General features: G+C 38.8%; 1 protein-coding gene across 1 annotated transcript in view; it reads left to right on the top strand.

Annotated features, from left to right (window-relative positions):
• CEP120 (centrosomal protein 120) overlaps window positions 1–15,396 on the top strand; it is a gene marked incomplete at both ends in the record, with an annotated part of 41,407 nt that overhangs the window by 17,958 nt on the left and 8,053 nt on the right. The window contains 6 exons of the mRNA XM_084278845.1: window positions 45–194; window positions 823–912; window positions 2,539–2,631; window positions 4,274–4,435; window positions 10,783–10,905; window positions 12,319–12,417. Coding sequence (XP_084134971.1) covers window positions 45–194; window positions 823–912; window positions 2,539–2,631; window positions 4,274–4,435; window positions 10,783–10,905; window positions 12,319–12,417 — 717 coding nt within the window. The remainder of the gene's footprint in view (window positions 1–44; window positions 195–822; window positions 913–2,538; window positions 2,632–4,273; window positions 4,436–10,782; window positions 10,906–12,318; window positions 12,418–15,396) is intronic.

Here is a 15,396-nt window from a genome sequence, read left to right as displayed (position 1 = left end):
GAAAAGTTGTTTTTCCAGTTAAAAATCCACTGCTGTTATCTCAGCGTGTAGGTGCTGGTCAACAGCAGCATGTCCCTCCCACTCAGCCTCGTGTTGCAGAAGATCATCCAGAACCTCGAGAAACTCTTGAATACAAGGCAGCACTGGAGTTGGAAATGTGGAAGGAAATGCAAGAGGACATTTTTGAAAATCAGGTTTTTACTGTTTATTTCCTAAACTGCATGACTGCTAGAAAAGCTTCAGCAGAATTGGTGAGAAGTGTTAACTGCATTTTCCTTAAACTTTGGCACTGATTCAAGTAAGAACTAAATTTTGCTCATACAGAATATTGAAACAGCAAATGTACACAAGTATCTCCCACACACTTAAGAAATATAACTCTTTTCAGTTAAGTGACTGAATTAGTTACTAGGCGGTGAAATACAAAAATACTTGCCTCACAGTATTCCCTTACTGTTTATGAACAGTATATACTCAAGATTTGCATTCTCAGTGTTAAATATTAACAATGCATTTCTTTATTCTCAGTTAAAATCCATTGCTGTGTTTCTACTCTGGAAGTTATTCTAGGTGCTCATAGGGTCACATGCTTCTTTTTAAATCTAGTATCTGTTTGTCTGGATATTTTTCTCAAACTTGGGCTTACTTTGCTTTTTGTACTTGAGAGTCTATCATTCACTGTCAGAATTGTACGTTGAATTATGTAAGTCAGTGTACTAAACTTAGTTCTGCTAGTGCTCTCTCCTTTAAAGTTGCACTTTTGAACAGCTTTGATTTGGTTCTCTAATTTGGGGGGTTTGTTTCTTTTTTGGCTTTTTGAAGCTTAAAGAAAAGGAAATGGCCCACATGCAAGCACTTGCAGAAGAATGGAAGAAAAGAGACAGAGAGAGAGAAGCATTAGTGAAGAAAAAGGTAAGGAAACTCGTATTTGCTGAAATTCTCATTACAAATCTTGTATCACTAAAATTTGACAAGGTATTTGGTAACTATAATATAGAAGAAAGGGTCTGTGATTAGTCTTCACACCCACTCCTACGAATTTATCTAATTTTTCCACTGATGTAGACTAGAAGTAGCCCTTAATTGTAGAATACTTGTTAGAAATGCTTCCTTTCTCTGAGGGCTTTTTGGCTTTAATGGCCTTTCACTTGTATAGTCAGAAAACACTTTTACAGCCCAGCTGTGTGTGGTAACCAGCTAGCACCAAGAAAGGTGCTCCCTTGTCATTAAGAGCTAGAGATCTGTTTTATGCGTTGTTTTGTAACTGCGTTCTGGAGGACAAGGGGTGCTGCAGGGGTGGCTTCTGCAAGAAGCAGCCAGAAGCTCTCTGCAGGCCCCACAGAGTGAACACCAGCAGATTCAAGGCTGGAGTTGTTGCTGACCAAGGCTGAGCCCATCAGCGATGGACACAGCACCTCTGGGAATCACAGAAGAAAAATACGCAAGCAGCTGCTTTTTGCCACCAGAGAAGGGAGTGAGATGATGTAAGAAACTGTGCAGACACCAAGGCTGGTGAAGGGGGTGAGGAGGCACCCTAGGTGCTGGAGAGAGATGCCCCTTCAGCCTGTGGAGAAACTCATGGTGGAGCTGGTGTCCACCCTGCCCATGGAAAAGGCCAAGATCTCACCTAAAGCCCGTGTAGAGACCCCACGCTGGAGCAGGTGGAGACATGCAGAAGATGCTGTGACCTGTGTTGGAGCCTCTGCCAGCACTTGCAGCCCATGGAGAGAGACAGAGACACAGAGATGAGCATGAGAGAGAGATCCATGACGGAGGAAGTTTGCTGCGGGGGGAGGCTTGTGACTCCGTGGAGGCCCAGACTGGCGCAATCTGGGCCTGAGAGATGGAGACATTCCGTGATTTGTGACTGCACCCCCTAGAAGTGACACACGCTGGGGTGACTGGTGAAGAGCTGAAGCCCCATTGGAAAGGACTCACGTTGGAGAAGTTTGTGAAGGACTGTCTCCTGTGGGTGGGACCCCATGCTGCAGCAGGGGAAGGGTGTGACAAATGCTACCCTGGACAAGAAGGAAAACAACTCATGAGGAACTGACTGAAACCCCCATTCCCCTATTACCTGCCCTTCCCTGTGCCACAATGAGGGGGAGGAAGGGAGTAAAATCATGACTAAAGTGAAGTCTGCTGAGAAGGGAGGGGTGGGGGGCGTGCTCTAAGATCTGGTCACACTTCTCATTACCCCTCTGTGGTGTCACTGGGTGTGCAGTGCAGTGTAATAAATGAGAGACTTGTCTTTCCTTTACTCTGTACTCAGTCTGTTTTGCCTGTGACACTCATTGCAGAATGATCTCTCCCTGTCCTTATCTGGATTCCTCAGCCTCTCAATATATATTTTCTCCCCTCTCCAGCTCAAAAGGGGAGTCATAGAGCGACTTTGGTGGGTGTCTGGCCTCCAGCCAGGGTCAAACATATGTAAATTTCCAAAGAAGTGTTACAAATATTTTATATTACAACAAAAGTAAATTCTTTACCAGTTTTAAACATTATTGCAAGAAAAAGTGCCTTTTTTTGTTCTTATAGGTAGCAGAATATACTGTTTTGGAAGAACAACTTCAGAAAACCCTGAGAGATCTGGATAAGCGAGAACGACAGCTTTTTAGTGCTGAATCAGAGGTAAAATGTGTGTGATCATTTTAAACTGTGCAATTCCATGAGTTATTTCTGTAAGGCTTGTTGTCTTTTCATGTAGCCTGTTGTGACTTATACATAAGAAGTGAAATAGCACATTCATACTGATACATAGAGGAGCAATAATTTAAACCAAGTTTTGTTACAACACTTTTATTGCAATGGAAAATCAATGGACTTTTAGATAGGTTGTTAGAGAACTGTAAAGTATTTACTATGTGGTGCAGCCCTGTCTGTCCCCCCCCCCACCAAAACCTTGCCATGCAAACCCACAACGTATTATTAAAAGAATTAGAGTGCCAGTGGACACCTTTAGATATCTTAAATATGAGATATTTAACATACCTCAATTTTAAGTTTGGTAGAAAAGTGCCTTACTTTGAACAGTAGTTGCTAGATTATCTATTGAAATATGAGAAGGTGACAAAGAGCTGGGAGAAACTGCTCCTGTCCAGGTTTTGTTATCCAGCGATTTGATAGTGTACCTGTTTTGTACTTTTTACAGTGACAGGGCAAAAAAAGATGCAGGAGAAACCAATAGCTACTACTGTTTGTGTGTCTCACTGAATACCCCAAAGATGAGGAAATGGGGTGTGAGTACTCAGGGAAACTAGTTTTATGAAAAAAGAAAAAAATAAATTGCCTATCTTTGTACTTCAGAACACAATCACAGTTATGTAGCTAAACTGCTGTGGTGATTTAGCAGTCCAAGAAGTTCTCTCTTTGCTCCTGTAGTCCAGATTAATATTTTTATCACATCAACACCTCCTGTGCTTCTGAACAAAGCTAAGAAAGTCCCAATGCAGTGACTGGCTGGTTGAGCTTGTGTCCTGTTCAGGGTCTCCGAAGATGCAGTCCATGCTGTAAATATTGTCTGACACTACCTTTAACATCTTGGCAAAATATCTGGTGCTTAAGTTTGGCCAAATGCATTTCAGTCTTAGTAAAAGAATTTATTCTGAATCTCATACATATTTGTCTCAAAACATGCTCTAAATTTAGTGAGAATCTGACCTGAGGGCTTAGAGATAATAAAAATCATGGATTCCAAAAGTGTCTAGACAAAATTATGTAGGGTTCATTTAGCAATTGCACAGTTTGAGAAATGAGCCGTTTGAAGAGGTTTCTATTCCACTATTATCTGAGCCAGTAACATCTTTTGAGAAAGTTCAGACATGTCAAGAACTGTGTTCTTGTTGAACTCGAAGAGAAATTCTCCCGATGTGCTCAATTTGACGACTGCAGTCTTACTCATCTAAAAGCATCCTGTCTGTAGCTGTGACTTCACTCTTTCTGCAGTAAAAGGTTTTAGCTGCTTTGTGGTAGAAGGGTGGATAGAACACTTGCCTCTATCGTTCCCATGTAGAAAGGTACATTTTCACAACAGTCAAGAAGAGTATATTTGTAGTCCAAATTTAGTAATTTGCAGGTCATTAGTTTTAAAAAGAATGTATATAGGAAACAAATAAAAGAGTATGTAGGGGAAAAAAAAATGGATTTTCTATTGTTTAATTTCTAAAATTGATAGCAGTTCCTTTCTGTCATAAGTAGTATTAACACTTTTAAGAGACTCTGAAAATAAAGATCTTGCGCCTCAGGATTAATATAAATATGTCTCACTTTTAAGCTTCAAAGAGTGAAAAAAGAGTTGCAAGCAGAGCATGAACGAAATCTGCAGGAGCTACAGGATTCTGTACGGCGAGTGAGAGAGGAATGTGCACACCAGATTGAGCTAGAAAGGTCAAAAATCAAACAGCTGGAAGAAGACAAGCTTCGCTTACAACAGCAGGTAAGGACACTTAAATTTTCTGGGTCAACTACTTAAGCATTTTTTTATATGGGCAAAGTTGAGCAGTGATTTTAAGGAAAGCACTTTTTGGCAATTTTGTAATAAACATTTTATCTATTTTCATTGCACTACATGCAGAGATCCATTTGTCTTGCTCAGTAGTAGGGCTAGTATGCAATGCAATGGCTACATTTTTTTTTTAACACTGAAAATCAAATTCTGATTACAAGCATGCACTACATATAGAACCTTAACAGCAGTATACCTTTCAGTAGTTTAGAATCACAGAATATCCTGAGTTGGAAGAGACCTATAAGAATCATAAAATCCCAACTCCTGGCTCTACACAGGGCCAGCCAAGTCTGAGCGTGTGACTGAGTGCATTGTCCAGATGGTTCTTGAACTCAGTTAAGCTCGGGGTTATGACCACTTACTGGAGAGCCTGTTCCAATGCCTTACCACCATGTCAGTAAAGAACCTCTTCCTGATGTCCAACCTAAACCTACCCTGTCACAGCTTCATACTGTTCCCTGGGTTTCTGTCACTGATCACCAAAGAGTAGATCGGCACCTGCTCCTTCACTCCCCCCCATCAGAAAGCCATAGACCACAATGAGGTCTCCCCTCGGATTCCTTTCCTGCAAGTTCAACAAAGCAAGGGACTTAAGCCTCTCCTCATAAGACTTCCCCAAAAGCCCCGTCCGCATCCTTGTTGCCCTCCTCTGGACACTCTCCAGTAGTTTCATGTCCCTCTTGTACTGTGGCACCCAAAACTGCACACAGTACTCAAGCTGAGGCTGCACCAGCACAGTGCAGAGTGGGACAGTCCCCTCCCTGAACTGGTTGGCCATGCTGTGCTTGATGCGCCCCAGGATACAGTTGTCTCTCCTGGCTGCCTGGGCACACTGCTGGCTCATGTTTAACTTGTTGTCAACCAAGACCCTCAAATCCCTGTCAGCACGGCTGGCCTCCGGTGTATCAGCCCCCAGTCTAAATGTGCAGCCAGGGTTGCGCCTTCCCAGGGGCAGAATCTGACACTTGCCCTTGTTAAGCTTCATGTGGTTGATTCCTCAGCTCTCTGACCTTCCCAGGTCTCTGCAAGACACCTCCACCCTCAACAGAGTCAACAGCTCCAAGTTTGATGTAGTCTGCAAACAATTAATTATTAGCAATTAACGTCACAGGATCAGTGTATCCCTAAGAGCAAGAAATTGGGCAAGAGATTGAGTAAAAAGCTTCTGAAAAAGCTCAAGTGGAAGAAGCACCGGCCACCTGGGAAGGCTATAGGAATGCTGTCAGGATATGCAGGGATCAAATGAGAAAAGTCAAGGCCTCTTTGGAGGTAAACCTGGCAAGGGATGTCAAGGTTAACAGGACAGGCTTTTTCAGGGAAAAGATCTTCAAAAGGAAAACTAGGGAAAATGTGGACCCGTTGTTGAATGAGGCAGGTGTCATGGTGACAGAGGATGCATGGAAGGCGGAGTTACCGAATGCTGCCTTTGCTTTGGTCTTTACTGCTCAGGCCAGATTTCAGGAGCCCCAGACATTGGCACTAAGAATGTCTGGGGGAAGGAAAACATTCCCATGGCTGAGGAAGATCTAGATAGAGACCAGTTTAAATTGAATACCCCCAAGCCCATGGATCCTAATGGAATGAATCTGCAAGTGGTGAGAGAGTTGGCAGAAGTCATTCCTAAGCCACTCTCCAGTCATCTTTGAAAGGTCCTGGAGAACTTGTGAGATGCCTGGAGGTTGGAGGAAAGGATATGTCACTCCAATATTCAAAAAGAGCAAGAAAGACAACCCAGGAAACTACAGGCCAGTCAGCCCCATCTCCATCCCTGGCATGATGTTGGAGAAGCTCGTTCTGGGGGTCATCTCAAAACACATGGAGGAAAAGAAGGGTATCAGGAATAGTCAGCACAGATTCACCAGAGGGAAGTCATGTCTGAGTAACCTGATATCCGTCCACTCATGCCCTTGTAGAAGGCTAGGTGGAGAGCGGTGGATGTTGTCTACCTTGATTTCAGCGAGGCTTTCAACACTCTCTCCTGTAGCATCCTCAGAGGCAAGCTCAGGATTTGTGGGTTAGATGAATGGACAGTGGGGTGGATTGAAAATTTGCGGCAAGACAGCACAGAGGGTTGTGGTTAGTAGCAGAGTGTCTAGTTGGAGACCTGTAACAAGTGTTGTTCCTCAGGGGTCAGTCCAGGGTTCAATATATTCATCAAAAATTTGGATGAAGGGACAGAGTGTACCCTCAGCAAGTTTGCTGATGATACAAAACTGGAAGGAGTGGCTGACATGCCAGAAGATCTGGACCGGCTGGAGAGCTGGACAGAGAGTCATTTTAGGAAATTGAGCAAGGGGAAGTGTAGGGCCCTGCACATAGGGAGGAGTAACCCCAGGCACCAGTACAGGTTAGGGGTTTTCCTGCTGGAAAGCAGCTCTATGGAGAAAGACCTGGAAGTCCTTGTGGAAAACAGGTCAACTATGAGCCAGCAGTGTGCCCTTGTCCAAGAAAGTCAATGGCATCATGGGGTGTATCAAGAAAAGTATGTCCAGTGAGTCAAGGGAGGTTCTCCTCCCCCGTTACTCTGCGCTCGTGAGGCCTCATCTAGAATATTCTGATCTCCTCACTTCAAGGACATCAAGGGTACAAAAAAGGGCTATGATGATGATTATGGGAAAAGAACATATTCTTTAGGAAGAAAGGCTGAGGGACTTGGGACTTTTTAGCCTAGAGAAGAGAAGACTGAGGGGAGATCTTATCAGTCTTATAAATACTTGAGGAGAGGGGGGCAGGAGGATGGGGTTAGCCTTTTTTCAGTGGTGCCCAGTGACAGGACAAGAGGCAATGGGCACAAACTTGAATATAGGAAGTTCCACCTAAATATGAGAAGGAACTTCTTCACTGTGAGAGTAGCAGTGTGCTAGAAGAGGCTGCACGGAGAGATGGTAGAGTCTCCATCTCTGGAGATACTCAAAACTCTCTGGGTGGTCCTGCTCGGGCAGGGGCGTTTGACTAGATGATCTCCAGAGGTCCCTTCCATATGTCATCCGGAGATTCTGTGACGTAGCAAAACATGCAGGGAACTTGATCACACAGCTAGTCTTATTCTTCCACTGCAGAAGAGTATTTATATTATGCTTACTGTGATGGGGAGAGAATTAATTTTATATTGTGACTTTCTAGTCTGACAGCAGTAACTTCATTAAACTGATAAAATTTAAACCGTGTTCTTTTGTCTTTTAAGCTAGCTTTTGCACTATGGACAAGGCTACTCTTGCTATTTTTCTAGACAGTTAAAGCATACTGTAAAATTTTAAGTCAATACTAGGCTTTTTTAGCAATTAGGAAATTGGACAGTTTGTTACTAAATAGACTGAATAACGCATTGCTAAAATTTGAAGTACATAGCAAGTAATCAATCTATATAAACTTTGGTGCTTTTCATTTCTGTTACGTGACAGTTATAGTCCTACAATAGCTTTGACTATCTGACTATTTGAACAACTGTATCAACCATAAGCATGTTTTTGTATTAGGAAGAATTGTGCTGGGTTTTTTGGGGGGTTTTAGTTTAATATTAAACACTGATACAGTGATGTGAAAAGAAGGCGGTTAATGCGCTAACCGCAGGACAGTGAACTTTCTCAATATAGCTAATACAAAAAGTGCTGCTAATTTAGAAGATCCTAACCTTGATTATTCTACTGAACAGTCATTGAAAGGAGATGAGAAGTTTCAAACTGCAGAATGCAATACACTTCAAAGTGATAAGTGGGTAACTTCTATATCATCCTGTGTTGTTTGCAGCTACCAATGCTGTATCAGTCCAGATAAGACAGCCAACAGTTCCTCAGGCTTAAGTGGCCAATGCCACCAGCTAGCAGTAACCTTCCAAATTAATTCTTTTGACTTCCACTGACTTTTCTAGCTAGGCTGCAGTACCAGCATAATCACTTTATTTTACCTATTCAAAACAGACATACTGTATTAGACCAAAGATCCTGCTAGCTCGCCATTCTGTTGTAGCAATGCTTGAATTTAGAAGGTAAGAAAACAAGAAATGGGACAGAGAAGAAGTACAGTTTTGGTATATCCAGAAGTATCATTAAGTGTAGCCTCTGCCAGAAACGACATTTCATGTTTACTGTCCATCAGTGAAAATTTTCTTCATGAACACATCTGAACCCTTTTAAAAAGTATTTCTACTTTTAATGTTGCAACATCCTGTAACAATGAGTTCTAAAACTTAATTATGTGTTGTGTATTTTAAAACTGTTGTTCATTTTAAGGTCATTGCTTAATAGTTTGTTGCTTAATAATTATGAAGACTCCTTTGCCTGTGCTACATACTGTTCCTGACTGCTCAAGTGTCTGTCACGCTGTCTCTTCCAAACACAAGCTCCACTGTTTTGTCTGGCTTTGTATAAAGGCTGTTACTTCTAGCTTATCATCCTGGCTGTCTTTCTCTGTGTCATTCCTACTGTTTTATATCCTACTCATGCTTCAGTGTGAGGTGGTTGTTACCTGATACTTTGCACAAGACGAGGATTTTTTTGTTGTGCTTCTTTACCTGTGAGTGAGACAGTCTTCCTGTAAGGATGCCAGTAGTGTACACAAGCAGAAGTTTCCTGTTGCTACCGGTTCTGATGAGCTGCTTTTTTCACCTTTTTAAGCAGTTTTTTTTTGTCTGGCTTGGGTTTTTAACAAGAAATGTTCTGGAGTAAATTATAATAGTTCTAAACCATATGCTTTGATGCGTTGCTTACTTTTTAAGGAGATGTATCAATACATAATTTTCACATCTGATCTGTAAAGGTCTCTAAATGTCTTAAGTTGTTTGAAGGTAAGCCACACTATTTGCAGGAGGAGATTCTTGAAGCATCCGTCACGAAGAACATCACTTTTCCTGAATAAGGAAGTTGTGCTTTATTTATCTGATTTCTGTAGTTTCCTAACAGTCCATTACCCTGATGTGTCATGAGAAATTCAATTTTTGAAAGGGTTTTCAGAACCAATCTAGAAATTAAGTGTATTGTAGTTCTAGGGAGAAGAGACTACTATTCATAGCTAAAGAAATTGGTTAGTATTTTTTTTTGTCATCGTCATCATGTCTGTATGTCTGCTTCAAAAAGAAATTGGTAAAAATGGAAAGGTGATGAAAAATCCTATCTGATGTCAAAGTTGGCTATTGCAGTTATATGTGAAAAGTAACTGCAGTGAACTACTTTTTTATATGGCTCCTTAGGAAGCATCTCTGCTTTCTTACATCAATTCTATAAAAACAGATACAGAAAGCAAGATTTTGAAGAAAAACAGAGGTGATTCAATTAGGGTATCCAAAGAATTAAAATACTACTGTTAGAATAGAAGAAGTGGTAGGCTTTGAAACAGAGTTTAATTCTCCACAGCATTTTCACCCAGTATTTTAAACTGTTAGATACTATTCATAAAAACTTTATCATTAACTAGTTGTACAATACAGTTGCAGTGTTTGGACTCACACTGTGATGGCAGGCATCAGTTCCAACAGGTGTATCACGATATTTATAGTTGAATAATATTTAACAGAAGTAGAATATAAGCTACTCTTAGAAAATATCTTATAAAAATTCCTAACACTTTTTGTATGGTGTAGCTTTAAAAGCTCATAAGCATCTGACTTGTTTGGTTTCTTGTAGCAAAGTGATGTGTATTGTCATTTTTTTAAGTACCCATTTTAAGATGAAAAGCAAAGGTCCCTTTTTATAATATCTTCATGAAACCATGGAAGTACAGAGTGAGGGCAGAGGTACATAGCATTAAGTCATTAGTCAATGAAGTCTTTCTACTTCAGCCTTTCTTCTAAATTATTATTTGGCTGAACAAAATATTAGTTGTTTCCTCTTCCAGACATGCCTATACAAGCCATGCTGGTGAAACTGAGTAAGTAATAAAACTTCGTATAGTAGATAATACCCTAGGCTTTCTTTAAAAGTTGTGTGTAAATCTAAATAGTTTTGTTTTTCTGTTTCTTCTGCAAGTTGTCTTAGAAATGTGAACAGCAGTGTTTATAAATTGTGATCTTTTGTATACTGGGACAGAGTTGGGTTTTTTCTTTCCTGTACCGAGCAAAGATCCTCTTCCACATTCATCTTATTAAAACATTGCTGTATGCCATCATCAAGAAATCATTAATTATGAATGTGTAGCTTTCAGTGCCTGTTTTATATCAGGTAATTGACAGTAAGATGTTTGCTCCAGGGACTAAGGAGTAACTTAAGTTTTGTAGCCTAATTCTTTGTCTGTGAACAAGTTTTTCTGCTAACTTACATTATATCTTTATGTCTTTAATGTAGCTTTATGAAGCAGAAAATAAGCATAAAAATTTGGAGAAGGAGTTCCAGCAATACAAAGAACAGCTAAGCAGAAAACCAGAAATCCAGCTACAATCAGAAATAAATCTTCTCACTTTAGAAAAGGTATATTGGATTTTTCTAGTCTTCAAAAATTGTCACAATAGTCCATTTGATGGTTAATGGAAATACAAAATAATTTTATATGATAGTGGTTAATTTTTCCATTTTTGTTTCTTTTTTCCAAGATTTTTTTCAGATCCAAATAAGACCAATGGTGGTTTTATTTCTATAGAGGGAACTGTAGTGTCAGAGGCTAAGGCAGGAAGAAAGCTAAACTATATATTTCAATTGGTGGAGTCATGATTTACACTGGGTACTCCAAGCACTGTGTTTATAGGACTAAATAAAGATGGAGATTTTCTTACAAGGATTAGTTTAGACTGGTACTCCATTAAATGCATTGTTGGCTTTTTAAGTATTTCAGAAAAGAGATTGTGTTATAAATTGAATGACATGAGTTGATTTTTTTTTTTTAACCATACTTCCCATAAGTAGAGGATATTTTGATTAATTATAACTACAGATATGGGCACTTTTTGCTCAGAATTATTGTGTGATTTTAGTCAAATCATTGACAGAAAATGCTGGAGAAAAAAGTGGACGTGGCTTCTTGGCACGAAATGCAATCCTGGTCCCATGCATGTTACTGTATGCTTTGAATAAGTTCTAAAACTCCAAGCAAACCATTCACAGTGGTTCTGTCTCTACAGAGGTTTCTAGTCTTAAATACTTTTAAGGTTTCTTTTTTGTTAGATTTAAAACTGATGCTCTAAGATCTTAAAAATTATTTACCATTAAATTTATCTGAATAAAAAAAAATCAATGCCTCCAGTTTAAAATAAAAATGCTTAATTTTCAGTTTACTGTATTCTGTGTGGTTCATAACCGTTTTGCTTTGTAATATTAACTTTTTCCACAGAATGGAATACATTACTTTAGTAATTTCTTTGAGATTTATTTAGATATTAAGATCAAATATTCACCCTAAGTAAGTAGATTTTAGAGAATGATTTGAACAGATGTTTATTTCAGCAAAAATAATGCAATGCCTATCTTCCAGTTGTAGGAAAGAAAAATGCACACCTTTCGATACACGCCTTGGATGGATAAATCTTTATTTTAAATGTTTCTGTTAGTGTTTATAAGTTGTAAGGAAAAAAATGGGGGGTGGGTGGGGTGAGCTGTTTGCTGATTTGAGCATCTTAAATTTAAAGCTTACGTCAGCAGGTTTAGTGCTAAAAACTAATCTTTTCCTCTTTGTATAGACAGCTGTCCAATAAAAATAAGGCTATATTTTAAACAAGAAAATGTTCATGTGCCATAATATTTATGTTATATTATGTAACAGCTTTAGATGATGTTGTATGTTACACTACATAAACACTTTTCTTAAACCAGACCCTTTGTATATATACATCTTTCACTGATTGTTACTGCTGTTATTGCTTCAGCTGATACGATTTTAATTGCTTTTAGGTTGAACTTGAAAGAAAGTTGGAGTCAGCTACCAAGTCAAAGCTTCACTACAAACAACAGTGGACAAGGGCTTTGAAAGAACTTGCAAGGTTAAAACAGGTATGCGGGTTTTCTTTTGTCACATGAGACAGCCAAGTTAATGTAGCATTGGAAGCCACTTAGAATTCCTGGTAACTACTGGGAGCTTTGATTTTATTAGTGCTTGTCTATGCAAAATTAAAACTCTCAGCTAAGCTTTTTACAAAAACAAGAACAGCAAAACTGACTTGACACTGACATTGCAGACTTGATCCTTCATCTTTCCTAAGTTCAAAAAACGTTGGTGTAGCTAAAAGAACGCACGTTTCATTAGTCTTATTCCCAATAATGCTTAGGCAACCTTGGTTTATCCCTGTGACCTGTCCTAGGGAACCTCCTTTGGCAAGGTGTTGTACTCAATGATCTCTGGAAGTCCCTTCCAACCCCTACAATTCTGCGAATCTGTGAATACTTCCAGAGAAAATGTATTGTTCCCCTCTTAACCGTCTTAGTACCAGGCCTAACTGTTCTGTATTTTAATTGTAAAATGCATGAAGAACAAATATGAGAAACAAATCTTAGGTTTTAGGGAAAAAGGGACACTTTAAAGTTTGCTGAACACCAAAATCAAATAAACTTACAGCAAAGATAATCTGGAAGTGAAAGTTGCTTCTGCTTTTGCAAGTCCTGATATGCTAACATGGCATTCTTTTTTACTGCTATGTTTTAACAGTGCTTGTGTGTGCACATGTGTGTATATGTATGGACACAGATGACGTGAAAATGCACCCTTCAAACTTGCAGAGGTAGCATCTTCATGAATCCAGGGGTCTCTTTTTTTTCATTGCCTGCCTTTCATAAATTACAGTAAACACTAGCTAAACAGTATGCTTAATGGCAAGCATTTCCATTGGTCTTGACAAACAGATTAGTAAATCATTAATTTCTGTTGATGAAGAAACCTTACCACAGACATAAAGCATCAGAATTCAAATTTTAAAGGGTTTTTGTTATCTGTATTCAGAGCTACTTCTTGCTTGAGGAAAAGTAGGTGGTTTGTTGTATTTTTGAAGGTTTAATGTTCCTACTGCATTCCTAATTGTAGAGTATTCAGTGCTTGGAGAATTAAAATTCAAGCCCAACCTCTACTAATTGATAAGTAACTTTTAAAATCTGTATTTCTCTTTGAAGAGTGTGAATGTGCTTTATAATCACTATAAATAATTAAAAACTCATCTCTCTTTGTCATCTTCAAATTGGTCCTTTTTCCCCCCAATAACGAGAATCCTGAATTCTCACCTCTAAATTATGAAGCAGCTTTGACAAGATGATAGAAGGAAGAATCTAAATCATATCTCTCTGAGATTTCTACAGTAGATATGAAATGTCCAGGCTATTTTTTCTTACTTCCATGTTTAAAAGCTCTTGTAGGATAAAAAAGAAGGTTGTTGCTTGCCAGATTACCACTAGTCTATATCATTATGAGGTTTTTTAGTGTTAAATTTCATCACTGTAGACCTGATGAGCTGTATTTGGTAGTGTGTAGATTGTTTCAGCTGACCCTCTTTCTGAAAGTATGAACCTTTAAGTTGGCAGGTACAGTGAGTGCCCAAAACTTTTCTACTATGGAACAAACTGTTTCAAAGCGGTGTTCTTTTGTGTTTTATACTCCTGTGCTTCATCTGGGTCTATTGATAATGGATTTAAGTGACATTAAAAAGCCAAATAAAAGTTGAAGCAGAGCTGATAAAAAAATAATTTTCTGTGTTTTAAATACAAATGTGGAAACTGTCGCTTCAGGAAGTCTAGATTTGCTTTAGTTCAGATGATTTGTGCAATTGTGCATAGTTTGACCAATTTCTTGTTTAAATTGGATTAGTACCATGTTAATTTTGCATTGCCTCTGGTGAATAGCCACAGGGCTGTAATCTGTGCCAGTAATTTGTCACACCAAAGCTCTCTAGAGGACTATACAAAACATTTGTGTAGTGAGGATTAGACGCTGAAAGCCATATCTTAGATTGTTAATAAATGTTAATGACAAAACCCAGCTGGTAAGTCTTGGAAATGAGATCTAATGCTTTGTGCCCATTGCCAAAAAAATGTTTAAACAGAGATTTCCATTACTCAAAGGTGACCTAGTACAGTCAATTTGTGAATTAAAGAAGCATAATCTACAGGCTAAGCATTTAGTAAAATGCTCTTCTGATTTGCAACCATAAAAGTCAATGTTTCCTTAATTAAAAAGTTTCCTTTTACTTTGGAACTAGTTCTTAGCACACATCTGTGATGGTTTTATATTTTGCAGAATGAGATATGCACTACATAACTTACAAAAGCATGGGACTGCTAATAGAAAATGCTCTAAAATTCTCCATGTCTGGGATTGTGAATGCTAAGCTCGGTGCCAGTGATAACAAAAAAGTATGCAGGATACACATACGTCATGCTTACCTGTGCTTAACAAAATGCAGAAGTTAGTTGAATTTAAACACAAATTTGTAAAACTCGGTGAAAATAGACTTCACCAAGCTTACTTTTCTTCCCTTTTTGTTACTCAGTGGAAGTCTGTATTAATATTTCATTTATTAAACTCGTGTTTGGCTTTAGAAAGACAAAAATGTCAACAAACTAGCTATGTGTCTGTGCACACAGGATGTTTTTTGTAATTTCCAGAGGTTTCAGAAATGGTTTTTCAAAGTTTGCTGATTTGAAGATCTCAGTGCTACACAAATGAGATCTCTGTGGGTTTTAGGTATATGAGCATTACTTCTGAGACCAATCAGACTATTTCCACAAAACTGTGTAGGTGATCAGAGATCTTAAATTCCAAATAAGTACCTGAGTTGAAGAAACAAAGTATAAAAACAAAAATCAAAGCTGGTGGAAACACTATGTTCAGCAGTTGACAATTTCTATTATAATCTAGAAATCCAAAATCTCAAAATGTATATGTATACATTACTCACTGTTCTGGACTAAGTATTTTTAAAGTCTTTTAACAGCTCTATAGGGCACAAACACATTAAAAACAGCATGGATGTGTTTGTTTAAAACAAC

The sequence above is a fragment of the Gallinula chloropus genome, assembly GCF_964237585.1.
Source record: "Gallinula chloropus genome assembly, chromosome: Z".
NCBI lineage: Eukaryota > Metazoa > Chordata > Aves > Gruiformes > Rallidae > Gallinula > Gallinula chloropus.
This window is presented reverse-complemented; position numbering and strand designations above follow the sequence as displayed.